Source organism: Oryza brachyantha, chromosome 3 (assembly GCF_000231095.2).
Source record: "Oryza brachyantha chromosome 3, ObraRS2, whole genome shotgun sequence".
NCBI classification, from domain to species: domain Eukaryota; kingdom Viridiplantae; phylum Streptophyta; class Magnoliopsida; order Poales; family Poaceae; genus Oryza; species Oryza brachyantha.
This window is the reverse complement of record NC_023165.2, coordinates 14,988,568-15,007,199: the sequence shown is the minus strand read 5'-3', so window position 1 is coordinate 15,007,199 and position 18,632 is coordinate 14,988,568. Positions and strand designations below refer to the sequence as shown.

The following is an 18,632-nucleotide window of genomic DNA, read 5'->3' as shown; positions in this document are numbered from 1 at the left end:
TTTTCCTTTTAAACCTTCGACTGCACTCGCCGAGTGGTCCCCACTCGGAAGATCAGTCGGGGGCTACAATGTACTATACCTTCGGGTTCTTTTTAATAAAATCTACTGCCAACGAGCTCTCTAACTGTCGGTTAATCAAAGTCTGGATGCGGTGGCACATCCACTCGGCCGCACCTCGCTTCCCACCAAACCGAGTAACACTACGTTAAGCTCCGCACTGGCTAAGTCCGCTCGGGGGCTGCTGGGACAGGCACACGCTGAGAGGATAACTCTTCACATGACGATGAAACACACCACAGCAAAATATTCTAAAGCAAATAGATCAAATAAAATCACATCACAATAATTCTTCTAGAACATGGTTAACTATTACAAGTTCTCCTACTTCTTTACAGGCCAAGGTCGTCTCGACCGTCTCCGCAGCCTTCTATGCCTCATTGACGTACTTTATCGCCGTCGCCTCGTCGCAGTCGACCGTGAACCCGTCGCAGACGGCATCAACCTCCACCCGGGGATACAGCGACTTTACAATGGCAAGAGCATGGCTAGATGCCAGCTTCGTCGTCTCCCGCAACTCGACGTCGTGGGCCACAGGCATCTTCTCTAGCTGCTGGACCACCCCGTCTATGCTGACCGATGAGGAGCCTTGCGCTAGCAGTAGCGTCGCCCCGAGCATGCTAAGGGCAACTGAGACGAGCCGATCCCGAGCCAGCTCAGCTTCCTAAGTCCTGGCCTCGGTGGCCCCCACCACAGACTTTGCTCGGGACTGTGCCTCTGCTAGTAGCATACGAGTCAGGAAACGGCCGGAAGGGAGGAACGAAGCATGAGGTAAAGAAAAACTTACCCACGAGCTTGGCGACAGTGGTGTCCTTGGCCTTCTTGAGCCGAGTGCATTCGGTTTCAAGCTCGGCCTCAAGCTCGGTTTTCGCCGCCAGCAGCCTAGCGCACTCGGCTTGCAGCCTGGCATTCGCCTTTTTCAACTCCCCCAAGGCTGCATCTTGATCTAGTAAAAGAAGATAACCATCAGCTACAAAGAAGAAACAACGACCAGAGACGAATCTTCGCACCTTTGATCCGAGCGGTGCTCAACACCAGCTCCACGCGAAGGTCGGCTACCTCACCTTGCAGGCGGCTCTCCAAGGCCTTCTCCCGCCCCAAGATTTCATCACGATCCTACCGCAGGGCGTCCAAGTTCCCCAACTGAGGATCCAGCGACCGAAGGGCCTCCGACTTCGCCTTCAAGCATGCTTCAATTCCCTGAACGACACAACAAAAGTTAACAGAGTCACGCACACAAGGAAGCAGTTAAAAAGCATACCTTCATAAGCTTCACCAACTTCTCGATGTATCGCTCGATTCTGGGAATGTCCTTGGAGTCGTCCGAAGGGTCAATCCCAGCCCAGTCGGTGCGGCCCTCTCGGGACCTCGGGGGAAGCATCGCCAAGGTTGCAGCTACGATCAGCGGAACGGACACCCCAGTCCTCGGCTCCAAAGTGCCTGTGGGTGGGTGCACCGCGGGCACGTCCGACTCCATAGTCGGCGCTGCGACAGCGGCCGGGACGATCGCCAGAGCCATCTCGGCGATTGGCCCCATCGCGGGGATAGCCGCCGTGATCGGGATCGGGCTCGAGGCAGCGGGAATCATGGCCGTCGCCGAACCCGGGGGCTGAGCGTCCCCGGGCCTGGTCAGTACGGCCGGATCAATGTCGCTTGATTTCCTGACAAAGAAACTAGGTGATATGACTTCGGCGAAAGAGGCCTACTCGGATCATGGCAAAAATGCTGAGTCCTGTTACCTTGATCCCGTCCTGAAGGCGGGCCTCCTCAAGCATCTCATAGGAGGTGGGCTTGGAGAGCAAGCTGGGGTCAGAGCGTCGTCATCCTCGAGCGCCCTGGTGAGTTCGGGCGTCCGGGTCAAACGCCATCCTCTTGGCGAGCGGCTCGTCAACTGAAGCTTGTAACCCCCTCTTGAGCACGGGCAGGCCCCGACTTGGGGGGTAGGATAGGAACTAGTGTCGGTCCTGCAGGCACGACGAGAGTCAAATCATGGCAAGCCGAGGCGAATACCCGAGAAGTGGAGAACGAATCTTCAGAAGGGTGGAGGACTCACCGGCGGTTTGGCATTCCTAGCATTGAACGGAGATGGAAGACCGGAGGCATCAGCCGGGATGAGGGTGTTCAGAGCAAACAGCATGCAGGCTCGCGATCGGATATCCGCCGGCCGAAGTGTCTCCGCGGTCTCCCAAGTTGGGTCGTCGCTCCCAATGTAGTCGAAGGAAAATCGGACCCGATCCTTAAGGGGCTGGATCCGGCGATGGATGAAGTGCCGAGTCACCCAAACGCCGGTTAGGCCGGCAGTCTTCAAGTTCTCGATCAAGTTGAGGAGCGAGTTCACCTGTGGCATCTCCTCGGCAGTCGGTTGGGATGACCAGGTCTCCCGAGCTACTGGGCATGGCCGACAAAGGGAGGAAGGGAGTCGGCAAGGTTGGAACAATAAAACCATGCCGCATGCCAGTCCTTGAGAGAAGTTTTCATGGGCAGAGAAAGCCAAGCTTTCTTGCTCCCCTCACGGAGCTTAATGCCAGCACCGCCCACCACCGATGGATGAACCCGGTTTGGTTGGGGCTTAACAGCGAACAAGTGGCGGAAGAGGTTGAAGTGAGGGGGGATTCCAAGGAAGGTTTCGCAAGTGTATACAAACACTGCGATCTGAAGAATTGAATTGGGATTCAAATGATGGAGTTCAATCTCATAAAAATCCAACAAACCCCGGAAGAAGGAGGACACCAGCAGCCCGAGACCCCGCTCAAAGAAAGGCTCAAAAACTACCACTTCCCGCGAGTCAGGGGTAGGGAACTCCTCACCAAGAGCGCTGTGGAACCCTGCTACTTCCTTGCTCTGAATCAGACTGGCTCCGGAGAGGGTGGAGAGGTTCTGATCGGAAATGATGGAGGACTGCCAAGCATGTAGTGGTAGCGTCTTTCCTGAATCCACCGGGGAAGCCATCGGGGGCTTTCTTCAGTGGGCCGGAGGGGAAGCGTGGGTGCGATGGGTGGAGGAGAGGCTGGAGCTCTGGGCACGGAGGCTAGGGTTCGGTGAGCGCGAGATCGCTGGAGCAAATTGGGGCTACAGTGATTAGCACGGTGGAGAAGAAGATGATCGGACGAGGTAACAGGAGGCTTAAATGGGCCGCTGCTGGGCCTAACGGCTAGAAAATTCTGTTACCGGGCTAAGTATTGTTATGTTCCCCTACGGGCAAAGCGGGCCAAAATTTTCGATGCCGGCATAATGGATACCATGCTGTGTTTTAAGGAACGTTACGAGTTTTATAACGGTGATATGAAATTCGTGATTTCCTTCAAAATTGGGAATCAACGGTACGCCTATGTTATGGGCCCATGGCCGCACTCGGGCAGGCGTCAGTCTATATCGCCCATGGCACTTAACTGCGCTCCTTAGCTTGTGCCTAAACTTTGAGTAAGTCCAAATATACTCGGTGCTAACTACTCGGCTGTGACGGTTAAGCCAGTCGGCTCAACCTATCCCAAGGGCAGAACATAGCTGAAGGCTGTATGTCTGGGGAAACAGAGCACAAAATCGTTTCTAAACCACTTGGGTTCGGAAGCATTTGAAACAGTGCGACTCGAGTCGGAAAAAACCTGCTAGGTAACAGTCCATAGATGACTCTATGTTTAATTGTTACGCATTAAGCATAGAGTCGGAGGCTACACCTATTAGGTGCATCAAAAGTCTTCTTCCATTTGGAGTCATTCACAGTCTCTACAATCATCACAATCATCACAGAGTACTCGGGATCACTCAGGGAGCGCCTAAAAAGCACTCGGGAAATGTCAAGCATATAGAGTTAGGACACACCTGATGATCAACGATCTGCACGGATGACTTGCGCTGCTCTAGACAACTCCGGGGGCTGCTGTGGGATACCTATAGCGGGGGAATCCGGAGACTATACAAATACGTACGGTCAATGGGGTACCGAATAGGAAGGAGAATATATCTGTATGGTGTTGGTTAGGATCCCGGTACGTACCGGATTGCATGTCGTGTACTTCGGACCCGAGCCATAACCGAATTAGGATAGATCTTAATTGTCACGCTCGGAGTTTTATCCCAAGCCTAAATCGTAAAAAGAAATTCGTAAATAACAATTGGCTTAATTAACTCAGGAAAAATCCCTCTAAAAGGAATTAATTTAATTAAATCGAGGCTCGCAAATCGATTAACTGGATTTAAATTCAAATTGCAGAACAATAAAATTTGACCAAAAAAATTAATTTAAAACTCGGCAAAAGTGGGGTTTTCCTTTTTCCCTCCTTTTTCCTTTCTTTTTCCCTTCCTTCTCAAATTGCGCCGAAGTCCAATTTTCCTCCCTTCCTTTTCTTTTTCCTTTTTCTTTTTCCTCTCCTCCTTCCCGGGCCGGCCCAGCCGAGCCGGCCCACCTTTCCCCGCCCGGCCGGCCCAGCCGAGCCGGCCTCCGGCTCCGGCCTCCCGCCCCTCCCGCGCGCGCCTCCCCTCCGCCTGGGCCGTCGGCCCAGCTCGCTCGCGCGTCCGCGCCCGCGCTCGCCGCGAGTCTGCGCCGCCTCCCTCCTCTCTCTCGCGCCACTGACAGGTGGGGCCCACCTGTCAGCGACCGAAACCCCGTCTCCGCGCCAGCCCGCGCCCGCACCGCGTCGCGCCAGCCGAGTCCGCCGCCGCCCCGAGTCCTCCGCCGCGCCGCCGCTGCAACCACCGCCGCAACCGCCGCCGCCGAGTTCGCCGCGTCGTCGACTCGGTCTCCACCGGCCGCTCCGCCCTAGCCGGCGCCACCACCTATAAAATCCTCGCGCCGCCGCCCCGCCGCCACTTTCCCCTCTCCGCCCGAAGCTCCCCTCCGTCGCCGTCAGCCGCCGATTTCCCCGTCGGCCGTTGGACGTCGCCGCCCACCCGCGTCACCACCTCCGCCTCGGCTTCGCCGACCTTCCGCCGGCCCTCGTCGCCACCGGTGGTCGCCGAGCGTCGTCGCCGCCCCTTCGTCCCTCCCGCCGCCGTGCCCGTCGTCTCGACGCCGTCGGCCGATCTCGTCGCCGCGCGTCTGCGTCATCACCGCCGCCTCGCCCTCGCCGACGCGTCGCCTTCTTTGTCGCCGCCGGTGAGCGTTTCCCCTCTCCCTCTCCCGTTTCCTCCATCATCGCCTCCAAGCTCACCCCCGCGCCGTCGTCGTCGGACTCCGCCAGTCGCCGGCGGCCCCTGCCAGACCGTCGCCCAGCTCTGCCGTTGTCACGCTATCCTCGCGCCACCCGCGCCTTCCCGCATGGCCGCTTCCCGCGCCCGCCCGCCGTCGCCGTGCCGTTGTGCCGTCGTCGCCGTGCGCCGCGCTCGGTCGCGCGCCACGCGCTGTCGTCGGACGCCGGTCGTCGTCGTCGCGCCGTCGTCGCCGTCACCACCCGCTTGTCGCGCCGTCGTCGCCGTCACCGCCCGCTTGTCGCCGCCCGACGTCGTCGCCGACGCTGTCGTTGCTGCGCCGTCGCCGCCTCCCCGGCTGAACGCCGCATCCCATCCCCCTCTCCCTCGCGACACCGTCACTGAGCTCCTCCGCCCGCCGCGCTGCTGGCTAACTCACCGCCGCGCCGCCCCGATCCCTCTCCCTCTCGGCCGTGTCTCCACGCCGTCGTTCCCCCACATCGTCGCAATCGTCATCTTTGCATCGCCGTCGCCCCTCCGCCCACCACCACCTTCATCTCCACCCTTCGTCACCGTCGTCGCACGGTCGCCAAGCCCCGCTGCCGGCGTCCGTCACCGTCTTTCCCTCCCGCCGCTTGTCGCCGCTCTGAGCCGCGCCACCCCGCCGCGGTCTCTGCCTCCTCCTCGCCGACGCCGTCGTCGCCCTTCGGTCGCCGGTCGATGTCGCTGACGTCGACGCCCTCGCGCCGCCGGTCATCGCCATCGCCACCTCCCCTTTCTCCTCGGCCCTCACCGTCTCCGCCGCTCCCGCCGCCGCTGCTCACACCGCCGATGTTCCCGCTTCCCGGCTGCCGTCGCCATTCGCCGCCGCGCGCCGGTTCGCGCCGCTCGTCGCCGGGCGCCGTCCTCCGCCGGTCGCCGTCCACCGCCGCCCGGGCGTTGCCGCCCCCCTCCCTCTCCCGGCCGGACCCCGCTCCCCTCCTCTCTGTTCCACGGTCGCCGACCGACGGGTCCCACCCGTCAGTCGCCACCCCGCCAGCCCCTTCCTCTCTCTCCTCCCCGGGCCCGCGTGTCAGCCGCCCATTTCCCCTCTCTCCCACTGACAGGTGGTCCCCACCTGTCAGCCGTCAGCCTCCTCTCTCCTCGCTGACGTCAGCAGCCCCATTAATTGCGCAATAATTGATTTAGGACTTTTCTGTTTAGCTAAAAACCCAGAAAACTTCTAAAATTCATAAGTAATTCATCTAGTCTCCGTTTAGGTCCATTCAAGTTTCATTAAATCCAGAAAAATGCCAAGAATCCATTAAAAATAGTTTCTTTCTCTGTTTCAGTAGTTTTTTAGCCTGTTTTGTTTGTTTTGCCTTGTTTGTCGTAGGTTTTGACCCCGTCGCAGCGCCGTTTGCTCCCGAAGTCGTCGCCAAAGTTCCTCGTGGGTCTAAGCAAGGCAAGTGGCACCCTTCTTTGATCATATTGAACCTATGTTTATAAAATCCCCCGCTTTTACATTCAAACATGCATTATTTTATGCAAATCTATTTATTGTATTTATCTATTGGGAATTTACCAATATATCCGTTGATCCCCATTCATTATTATTGTCATCCCAGGGTTAATTTGACTAGAATTAGGGTTAGTCAATGCTTAGCCATGCTTAGTTCAACTAGCTCACCAATTATTAGTTAATTATTGTTGCACTTTGGTACACCTTCAATGGTTGTTATCATTATTCATTTCCCGAGATGGATTAATACAACTAAAATATTGCTTATGGTGGGCTGTGGGTGCATGGTTTTGAGAGTCGTGCCCATGGCAATTAAGGACCGGTTCTCAGGAAACCCTGAAAGTCTTACACGTACTAACCACAAGCCAGAATGGGCAACGGTGAGACTCGTAATCTAGCTTGTCCCTATTCGACGTACCCAGGCAAGGGTAGGCGTGATGGAGTATGGACGGGCAATCGTGGTGTAACGAAAGCTTCTCCTGCTTCCGGATCTACCAAGGCACAAGAGGGGACTGCCCGACTTGGTGTAAAGGAGGGGGTGAAACCTAAAGTGTGGTGCGATTGTCTAGGGAGGGTTAGGTGAAAGGTCTTATCATGGTTTCCGTACTGAGGTATCGTGGTGATACGTTGGGGCATGGTAACATGCTTGGCAGCCATGTCTTGTGGGTAAAGTTGTACACCTCTGCAGAGTAAAACTATTCGAATAGCCGTGCCCGCGGTTATTGGGCGAACTGACAGACTCACTGGGATTAGTTGAACCCCTTTAATAATTTTATTAATCTTGGAACTGGTTTGACCCTGCGCAATGTGGTGTAACGTTGGCAGTGGTTTGGGTCTGTCACAACGTGGTTTAACGTTGGACAGAGGGTTGACCCTGTCGCTACGTGGTGTAACGTTCGACAGCGGTCTGGGCCTGTTGCAACGTGGTGTAACGTTGGACAGTGGATGATTATTTTAAATGTTATTTTACTTTTATTTCAGTCTATTTTATCTACTGTTTTGCTAAATTACTGCAGCTTTTATGCAAGTTAACCTTAGCCTATCCTTGATACCCTGTTGCATTCATTATTCTCCTTCTCTTGGGTGTTACTTGTTGAGTACGGTGGTTTGTACTCAGCCTTGCTTAATTTTCCCCCACCAGAGCTAGTGCCAGAGTCGGTGTCAGAAGAAGGTTGTTCCGAAGGTTGAAGTAAGGTTCAGTCCGCCGTCGAGAATGCCTGTGGTGTGGAGCCGTCTTCACCAGCTGAAGCTGAAGATTAGATGGTTTAGTTTGTTTTCCTTTTCCGCTGCATTTCGATAGATAATTGTTTTTATTTGTTTTTAAGTCGTGGAACTGTGTATTAATTTGTCATAGTGTGTACTCGGGCTGATGCCTGGACCGAGATTTAATACATGCTATTGTTCAGAAATTTGGTGTAAATTTCTGGGCATGACATTAATCTTACTAGATTATGACTCTATCATATTTGTAACCATTCCCCTACTATATAAGGGGTACGGGGTGCCCCCTTAGGGCAAGAGAGATTCATCTGCGTAATACAATCGCCAAGTAGGAGTAAGGTATTATCTCGCCACGTCGAGAGCCTGAACCTGGGTAAACCCTCTCCCTCTTCATCACTAACCATCGAATTCTGAGCTTCGTAGCCACCCTGTAAGTTTATTGCCGACCCCGATCGTCGACAAAATCTTTATAACAAGATCTCACATGATCATGTTTTTATAAAAAAATACAAATTACTTTTATAATATACCTAAATTACTTTTAGATTTCATTAAGTTACATCCCCACAATAATAAAGTTACATCACCTTTGAAGTTACATTCCCACAATATTAAAGTTACATCCGAATAACGCTGAAGTTATATCCTATTATTAATGTTTCATCCCCGCAATATTGAGGTTATATCTCGACAACACTAAAAATTACATCACCATGCCACTGAAGTGACATCCGGACAACATTAAAAAGTTACATCCAAATAATATTAAAGATATATCCCCAAAGCATTAAAGTTACATCCGACTCCGTAAACGTAAAATCTATTTAGTGGCATTGGGAGTGGCGGTGACAGTGACAACCAGGAGCTATTCAATGCGTATGCACTGTTTTAATCAACATATGATAGGTAAATTACTTTTATGTTGTATTAATTTTACTTTTATATGTTTAAAATGTAACTGAATGAAATCAAAAGGTAACTTGGATATATTACAGAAGTAATTTATTTTTTTATCAAAATATAGTCACGTGAGATCTTGTTATAAAGATTTAATCGTTATGAACACAACTTACTCGGATCGTTGATCGAATGAGTAGTTTAAGAGAAAATTATATTTCAAGCATTTAAATTGTATGTCACGTTTTGGTAGTTTAAGTAGTTTTTTTCTTGATTCTTATATGTTTGATTAAGTGCGCATGTTGAGGGGAAGTGCGCAGTGCTAACTGCCATTTTTGGCAAGGACATTTGTGTCGCTGGTTAAGACTACCTGGCTACCGCGCACTGCTTAGCCGTGTTCATCCTAATGCCACGTACATCGGTCAACAAAGCTAGTTGCTGTAAGTAAGGATCCATCTCCACTTTTCCAAAAGGAAATAATATATATTAATATATTAGGAATAAACATATGGCACAGTTGAGTGTTATAATATGTCTTTTCTAGACATCCTTGCAAACAGACAAACATACAAGACACACTTCTTATATTTTACTTGACCGAATAAATATTTTTGTAATATATAGATATCATTATACTCCCTCTATTTTTTTTTATTTGACGTCATTGACTTTTAAATATACGTTTGACTAATTATCATGTTCAAAATTTATGTGCAAATATGTAAGATTATAAGTCATTATTAAAGTTTCTTTAGTAATAAATCATATCATAACAAAATAATTAATTATTATATATTTTTTTAAATGGACAATAGTCAAATGTAAACCGAAAAGTCAATATTATCAAATAAAAAATGTGAAAGGAATATTAAAAGAGGGAATAAGTATAGAGTACATAACCAACTACCAAAAAAAAACTGTTCTCAAAAACATTTGTACATGAAACAGAGGAAAGGCAAAACGACCAGCCATACCTAAACCGTGGCTATAACAACTAACCACTGGGGTCTTGAGCAGTGAAGTCGGAATGCCCTCGAGCCCCAACTAAACACACAACATTCACCCTTATTCTTCAGTAAGTAAAAAGGGCCAGGTTAGCGGCAACACCATCAAAGTAACAACGATTTCAATGCTTCCAAAGCATCCAAGCACAACCAATTCACAAATATAAAGGAGCCTCAACTATGCATTTTATTAATTTAATTTTGGAATTCGGATCAGGCCAGACTCGGCGTGGATTCTTCTTTCGATCTAAGCCACAGAAACATGGGAATTGGCCACCAGACTAAAAAAATTGAAATTTAGTATCATAATATAAGATGTTTAATTTTTTGATGCAACGTTTGACCATTCTTCCTCAAAAATTTAGTACAAATATAAAAAATAACAAGTCAAAATTTAGTACAAATATAAAAAAAATAAAGTCGTGCTAAAGTTATTTTGATAATAAAGTAAGTCAAGCAAAATAAATAATATTTCTATAATTTTTTGAATAAGATAAATAGTCAAACATTATAATAAAAAAGATCAAACATCTTATATTATAAAACGAAAAACGAAGAGAGTATAATACATCAACTAATAACACGTGAAACGTACAGGCTAACATGTTTGCACTAATAGCTGTTCACTGTATCGTACCATGATAATTGGAGATTTGGAGTAGCTGTTTTAGGTGAGGTACTTTGCAATATTTGCATATAGTTCGGTTGATTCGTAGTTGATCAAGGGCCATAGCTAACATGCAGCCATCGATGAATCTCACGAGACATCAAACGATCAAATGTTTATACAAGAGGACGAAGTTGAGTTGAGCGCCATAACTGAACATCCGCTGAAAGTGTAACTCTTTGATGAAGACTAATCTGCCGTATAATTTCGTTTTTCACCGGGCAGTAAAACCATTTACAAATAATTGAATGTGTGAATGCAGGGGAGCTAGCATCAGAGGCGATAAATTTCATGAAGATTGCCCCCAAAAAAAAAATGTTTCTTTGTCGATTTAGTCAACCATATCAGCTGCCGCATCAGGTTCTCCCATTTCAGAATCAGCAGCACTTCGTTTTTTGGACCGTTGAGACCTGATGAACTCTTCGATGCGAGACTTCAGCTCCGTATCTGGTATCAACATGTCTTGCGTGAGGTGAGACCGGTTGAATGGATCCGTCTGCAGTGGAACATGTCAGATAAATAGTACCATGGAAAGTTTGGATCAACAGTTTTTTCGGATGTATAACTTACGCTATCACTTAGCAAGTGCCTAACAATAACTGGTCGATCTATTGTGACCCGCGACGACGGAAGTATTACAGGATCCTTCATCAGAGTATACTGCAAGACAAGCACCATACATCATATAACAGTAGCAATAAACATCTAAAATATCACAATGAGTTGCAAGCAGTTAAAAAATTCAGAATTGTCATGATAAAAATGATACAATTAACATTGTCCTACTCATATAATATTTGTCCTTGAATGGCTTATATTGATTGGATGTGAATTTAATTGTTTGAAGCTTGAACATGGACTGTCGAAGCATACATCCTAATGGAACCACTAAATGGCTGGTGGACTGTCTATGATGATAACAGATGAATCATAGCATATTTACTATGATGATAACAGATAGTAATGAAATCATCAGAGAACGTATAAAGCACATAAGGGAGAACTATCAAGACCTACTTGAAGTATGACTGCCAGTGAGAATTCGCTCAAACCAAAAAATAAATAAATAAATAAAAGGAGCAGGTTTTGAAAGCCATATAGGGAATATTGATTAATCGCCACAACCAAACAATCCACTGCATTACGACCATTCTACCATATATGATTGATCCTGTTCCATTTTTCAACATAGCAAGACCTTTGATCGCATAAACAGAATAAAGATTTTTTTTCCTTAATACAACAATTAGTACCTGAATTGGATCAAGAAATTCGTCTGGTATGTCACCAAGCATAGCCTCAGCATCCATGGCCTCAGAAGCAGCAGCTTTTGACTTACTAGCAAGTTGCATAAACTCCTGTATGATTTGAGGGTCTCCCCCAATCTTCCACAAAATATTTGCTGCACTTGCAAACAACTGCAATAGATACAAAATTATCAGAATACAAGCATGGAGACTAAAAACTAATGGGAGAAACAAAGAACAGACCTGCTCATTGTATGATCTTCCATCTTTCGAGATGGCAGCTGGGAATATACCTTCTTTATCACCCCTTGTGATATGGACATATATGGTGGCAATCTACCATGTAAAGACAGCAATGAAGTTGAAAAGAACTGCTAGACATAAGAACAGTAAAGTACACAAATGTTAAATAACTCCATGAGACCTGTTTCAAGAGCTGCTTTGGCTTGAATTCATACTTCTCGGGATCTTTTACTGTCAATGATTTCCTCTGAGGACCAGCAAGTTGCAAGAGGAAGTAATTTAGCATGCTTGCCACCCTTTCCACCTGAATAGAGTAAGGACTATTTGTTAGTACAACGCTCAACACTTGATAAAGGAGATAGTCCTACTAATTTGATTCCTTTAAATTTTACAGGTAACATAGTGATAGTATACAGGCATAACATATAGTAGGTATGCAATATGCAATTAATTCCATAGAGTTGAAGCTTCAGTTTCATATGGTTATGGAAATCAAATATATGCTTTATGATATTACCATTTCTGGAAGAAGGAAAGGTGCTGGAATCTGTTCTGATGTGAAAGCAAGCATCCCAACATCCTCATTTGCTAGCTTCATGTCAAATCGAACAATCTAAAATTATAAAATAGATCAGTAACTATCATTTCCTTAAAAAATAACAGTGAAATAGGACAGGTAAATGCTGGGAAGAGAAGACTAACGTTCTCCCACTGATGAAATACACGCAACCTCTCCTCTCTTTCTTGAGGTGGTCTGCTTTCCCATTGCACAACATTAGCCATTTCAGCCTCTATTTCTTTCAGTTCAAGGATTTTGTTTAAACTCTCATCAAGGAGATAGATGCTATCGTTGATAAGGAAGTTCAAAAAATTTAAATATATGCCCTTCTCCTCTTCTTTAGCTATCTGTCATATGGAAAGGTGGAGAGTATTTTCAGTGACAAGTGAGTGCAGCAAAGATTCATGTACCTAGGATAAATTGCTTACTTGTCTCCATGCATTCCGATGACTGGGCACATCCCATAGATACTCTAGAAGCTCAGCAATATTATGTCGAATGTTAAACTTGTCAAAGAACTGTAAAAATGCACGGTATGTCATAACACTAAATTTAGATTATTAAACTAAAACCCAAAATAGTGAAGTATAATTGACAGAAAAAACTAATCAAGATACTCACTTGTGTATGGGAGCCAGTAAATTCAATATCCACATAAAGATTTAGAAGATTTTTAACCAGATAATCGAGACATAGTTGGTGCCCCTCAAACAACGAGGCTGTGGAAGTCAAGCCACTGAACCAATGACATCATACAACTTCTCAGTACACAACCTTATAGTCAGAAATCAGATACAATTATTAAAATCAAAAAAAATTATGAACCTTCTTTGTGGCATCCAGCAATTCAAAACTTCAACCATCTTTGCTCTTAAGTAAGGATTTTTAATATAAGAAGTGCCCGCCATGAACATAATGATGAAATTGAGAAAGTCATCCTGTCAGAGAAAACAGGATGATTAGGAGAAAATTAATAAGTGTGCAGCTAAGGTCTGACAGTCACAAAATCAGGCAACACTACAACTGTGGAATGGCTGGGAAGCATACTCACCAATGCAAAGCTTTCCAAAGCTTTTGGAATTCTAGAGGTTAGAACTAGTAAATCCATTACATCATCAAGGAAATGCTCTGGAATGCAAGCAAATTCCTTTGGACACTGTGATGGCAAGGGCATCTTAAATCCGCCAACAAGGTCGACTGACCACAATATCATTAATCTGTAGAAAGTTAGTGCACGTTGAAGAAATGCACCATCCTGGTTAAAGACAAAACTGTTAGTGTTGCTCCTTAAATAGGCAGAAGTTAATGCCAAAAATGGAAATGGAGAAATTCCATATAATCAGAACATACATAACAGTTTCCAATACTTCTGGCATGACAAATGTAATCCGAGATATTAAATGAAATGTGTGAAAATAACAGCCTCATCCCAGTGTTACCGGGACTCGGACTCGGAAGTCAAGTCCGACTCGAATTCGGATGTCTGACTCAGCAAACTCTAAAATTTAGGATTAGGGGACACATCCAATATACATACTTTATTAATTAAAAAAATAGGTAAACTGGTTTTATCTAGTAGAGGGAAAGGATCACTGATGGCTGGTATGAAAATAAATATAAAATTTAGGACTAACATGGAAGAAATCAACTAAATGAAGAATTTCTTGTAATATTTAGAGTCTGGGGGGCTAGAAGATGATAGATGATATTTATCCACCCATCCCCATCGATGTCTTTCCCAGCACGATTGCTTCGTCTCCGCTCCGCCACCTGCTCTGCCTTCGCTCAGGCTCCGGTGCTCCATGCTGACAACAAGGGCAAGGCCCTTTCCTTTGGCTGCTGTCTCCATCCCCTGCGCTCTACCCTCTTCCCCTGCCATCACCACTCCTCGTCACTGGGCAGTGCCAGTTGGGCTTGGTGGATCCAGCAACGCCAGCAGCCTGGGACCACACCAGTGGCCAGGGATGATGACGATGGCGGTGTCCCACCCTGGTCAACTCTTTCAAAGCCCATTCCCCTGTTGCCCTGCTCCTTGCAATCAATCTCCGCTCTACTTTGGAATTCGTCAGCTGTGTCAGATGCGAGTCATACCATGGGGATGTGTGTCAATGCGGTAAAAAAAATCGGACTCGCGCATCCTGGTAACACTGACTCATCCTACATAATGCACAGTTGGGCACTATGCGCTGCTGGGGCGAAATAAAGAAATATGGCCCCAATATGCAAAGTAAAGTTTACTTTTGACATAATTGCAGAAGCAAAATAACAAAAGGGAAAAAAAACAAATTTGTGGCCATCATGCTGTTGGTGATCCAAAGAGATCCATGATTAAATAAATAAAATAAAAGGAATCATCTTGCAATAGCACAAGAAACCTTAGCATGCCCAACAACCATTGTATAGAAACAATGGGAATGTCACCAGAAACTGGTCACATCATCTCATCCACCCACATTTGGTTCAAAGAAGACTTGCCTACTGACAAAGTGAACAGTTTTTTTTCTTTTTTCTTGAAGCAGTAATAAGAGGAATATTTGACACGGAGTGAAAAAGAGCAAAAGATATGTAGAGCATACTCTTATTATCTGAGCTTCATAGCATAGTTTGTCCTGTGATAAAATCTCAACAATCTTCTCTAGGCGTTTTATATCTTGATCAAGCTGTGCGGAGCCACCTCCTTGATCTCTCATTGCTCTGTTTGATTCCAAATCATCTTGGAATCTAGAGAGATCCTAAGAGTTTGATAAAAACAAAGACAGGTGTTCAGTGAAAAATTCAGAATGCATTCTTGGATCTGAAAATGTTGTTTGCATTTTAGCCTGTGTGTGCTGCTGACAAAGAATTCCTAAAGATTATTATCAAATGTGCATATATATAGATTTTGCATCAAAATGCAACACACTGAAACATAATACAAAGACAAAAGCAAAGAAAGTGTGCAAAAGAACATCTCCAGACCTGCGCAATATGTTTGAAATCTGATAGAGCTTTCATCAGCCCTAGATTGAGCACCCTTGCAGTCATGAAGAAGCATTCACAAATAAAGGAGAAATTTTCTTTCTTTGAGCAATCCACAAGTGATCCGCCTTTAGAAGGAAGAGAAACTCTGCTGTTGTTGCCAGAGCTTGTGGCTTCCTGTGATTCAACAAAGCGAGCCTCTCCACTGGCACTGTCTTCAGCATGCTCATAACCCCTGCTCTCTATCCAAGATGATACTTCCTCTGAAGAAGCATTTATTGCAGTCAAATTCCTACAGTACAAAAAGAAATATATTGTTTACTTAAATAACTTAAAATATGCATTCTACTAACTTTCCGCAGAACATTAATACCAAATTTCTAAGAGAAGAAACCCACTTGAAATCAACTCTATCATTGCAGAAGAGGTACTTCACATCAATCTTATCCTTCTTTGACTCCATCTTATCCAAAAAAGGCTCACATAGGCGTAGCATCACAGCACTGAGATTCACAAACATACCTGAGCTGGCACTCTTTAAAGGGTCTACCTGTTGCGTGACACGGTGAATTAAGTACAACAGAGAATACCAATACAAGGATTTAAAAGATTTATAACATTTCAAGAACAGTTAGCTACTGCAATATGAGCTACTAGGCCATATATATACCATGCCAAGGATTGCACCCCTTTAAAGCAATTCCACATTACAAAAGATTAAATTCCAAAATTTGTAAAGGTACTGTTTTCTGACTTTTGAGTTGTAAAAAAACTGCTGTTACGCAGTGTTCAATGTGTGATACATTGAGGACACTAGCACATGTTCACCACTCATCAGGAATGTACTCGGAATCCAGGGTTCTGTTTTAGTTCTTGGATCATGCCCATGCTCAGGTAAGATCTCGCTTGGGATGTTTTCATGTTATCTTGGCAAAAACAATTTCATACACCGCTATTGAATGAATTTCACAAATTGTATTCCATTACCTACACATGTGATCTAAACAAAGAAAAAATCTGATGCAAAGTGATTAAACCTAAATATGGTTGGATATGCCCAGTTAAGTTGTCAGTTACCTGCATACGAGACCTGCCGGCGTTTTTATTTATTACTTCAGCAATAAACTCAAGAACTTTTTCTCGAGTATCCATATTTTTAAGAAGGGCAAGAAGAACATCCTTAAGGCCATCGTACAAGCTATTCATAACACTCTTGATTGTTGTAAAAGATGATATCAAATCAGCTGGTCGGCGTGAAGATGCCTCTGAGAAGCAATGTTGCCTGATCAAACATTAAAATTGACAAGTTTAAGGGTACACATAAATAAAACACTAGGCTTGAATTAATAAGGCACAGAAATGCAGCAAATTCAGATTTTATTAATGCATTAAAGTACAAATACTCATTCAGAGTCATTAAGAAATATTTGGGCTTGTAGCACACAAACTAAAATAAGAACAACCTTTATGTTACAAGGTTTTGATGATCACAAAGAGGACTCTAGAAAACTGTAGAAAAAAATTGTCACAAGTTCAGCACACCATCAAAAGAGCTAGTTTTGGTTGCAATATTTGTTCAAAGGTTCATAAAGCATTGAACTCCAAGTAGGTTGTGTTTGGAGAAGCACACTTGAAATTTTAACATTGCATCTAACAGGTCGAAAGAATCAACTAAGGTGACAATCAAATAAACTTTGAAGTTTTTACTTCTAACCATTCAAATGAACATCAAGGCACAGTCACCAAGTAAATACAGGCACCAACTAGTATAACCAATGCCAGCATAGCACACAGAAAATCTCGCAAATGCAAGCTTTCGACATCTCAGCAAACATTAGGTAAAACGATAACAATCAATCAACAGTCAGCACTTACCCGATATCAGGCTTGCTTGCAAACTCACGATCGGGAATTGCACTCACATGGAAGAACGCCCCAAGCACACTGGAGATCTCCATGATTCTGCCTTCCCCAATGAGCATAATTTGATTCTTGGGTATCCAATTGGGGTGATTCACGAGAGCCTTAGCGCAGTTAGGGATCCCCACCAGCCGCCTCAGCACCCGCAGTGGCTTCTGGAAGTCACCGAGCGCCGACACCTTGTCGACGCTTTGCTTCAGGCGATCGTACAGCTCACCCATGGCCGGCTCGACGGTCTCATAGTCCGCGTTCCCGAAGAATTCGTCGACGAAACCGGGCGGCGGCGGAGCACCAGGGGCGGGGGTGGGGTCGAGTGGGTCAGCAGCCTCGGCCAGGAGGAAGACGAGCAGCTCGGCAGCGGGGTGGGGCGCGTTTGGTGGCGAGGGGAAGGTGTCGGGGTTCCCGGCGACGATGCGGGCGTAGGAGAGGATGAGCCCCCGGACGTGCGCGATGGAGGCGGCGAGGCGCGCCCGGAGCGCGGCGTCCCGGATGGTGGAGATCTTGCGCGCCTCGTCGGCGGCGCGGCCGAAGGAGGAGACCAGGTAGGCGAACGGGGAGGGCGAGCCCGCAGGCGGGTCCGGGAGCGAGAGGCGGTCGATGAGGAGGCGCTCGGCGGCGTCGCGCAGCGCGAGGAGCGGGCGCGACTCGGAGAGGAGCTCGGCGGCGGTGAGCTCGAGGTAGGCGACGGCCGGGTTGGGCGCGGTCGGCGGGGCGAGGGAGACGAGGAGGATCTTGCGCATGATGATGTCCTCCACCTCGTCGGGCGTCCGCTGCGGCCGCGCCGCCGGCGGGGACGGGGACGCCATCGCCGGTGGGCTGCTGCTTCGGCGTCGGCTTGTACCCTTCCCTACTCGTGGCGTCTTGGGGCGGAAGGGGAATCGCGTGTCTCGGTTGCTCTCGCCTCGTTTTGCTGCGCTGGGGTTTTTTGGGTTAGGGGAGACGACGGCGATACGGTAATACTGTACTGTGTCTGTGATGCAGAGAAGCGAATATACATCGAATACTCCATAGGATTTCAAATATAGTTCGTTTGGGTATTCTTTAGATTAGATTTACATAAAATGTGAGTTGTTTTCAAAATGTTTAGACTTTCTAACCAGTACTGTTTTCATCTTGCTAAATGAAAATTATCGCTCTCGGTCTCTCACCCAACAAATGATTCAACTAATCAACTTATCTTGTCTTCCATACCTGAAAACATAATATTATAATAACTACATATACTTGGACAAAA

General features: G+C 46.6%; 1 protein-coding gene across 1 annotated transcript; it reads right to left on the bottom strand.

Annotated features, from left to right (window-relative positions):
* Positions 1-10,368: 10,368 nt before the first annotated feature.
* Positions 10,369-18,316, bottom strand: LOC102703196 (probable ubiquitin conjugation factor E4). Its single transcript, XM_006650152.3, has 16 exons — positions 17,354-18,316; positions 16,556-16,760; positions 15,877-16,028; positions 15,479-15,770; positions 15,097-15,252; positions 13,572-13,775; positions 13,346-13,458; positions 13,142-13,256; positions 12,949-13,038; positions 12,664-12,867; positions 12,479-12,574; positions 12,143-12,265; positions 11,962-12,054; positions 11,725-11,889; positions 11,042-11,131; positions 10,369-10,967 (listed from the first exon to the last, which is right to left on the bottom strand). Exons 1-16 carry the CDS (start codon positions 18,202-18,204, stop codon positions 10,803-10,805), a joined length of 3,114 nt encoding a protein of 1,037 aa, XP_006650215.2. The 5' UTR covers positions 18,205-18,316; the 3' UTR covers positions 10,369-10,802.
* Between the last annotated feature and the right edge of the window lie 316 nt (positions 18,317-18,632).

What these genes read in the sequence shown, in the direction of transcription:
- LOC102703196 (XM_006650152.3), bottom strand. Translation starts at nt 18,204, where the DNA reads ATGGCGTCCCCGTCCCCGCCGGCGGCGCGGCCGCAGCGGACGCCCGAC. An exon ending in CCGGCAGGTCTCGTATGCAG is followed by an intron (nt 16,029 to 16,555) that starts GTAACTGACAAC and finishes GTCACGCAACAG; the next exon opens with GTAGACCCTTTAAAGAGTGC. An exon ending in AATGATAGAGTTGATTTCAA is followed by an intron (nt 15,771 to 15,876) that starts GTGGGTTTCTTC and finishes TTTGTACTGTAG; the next exon opens with GAATTTGACTGCAATAAATG.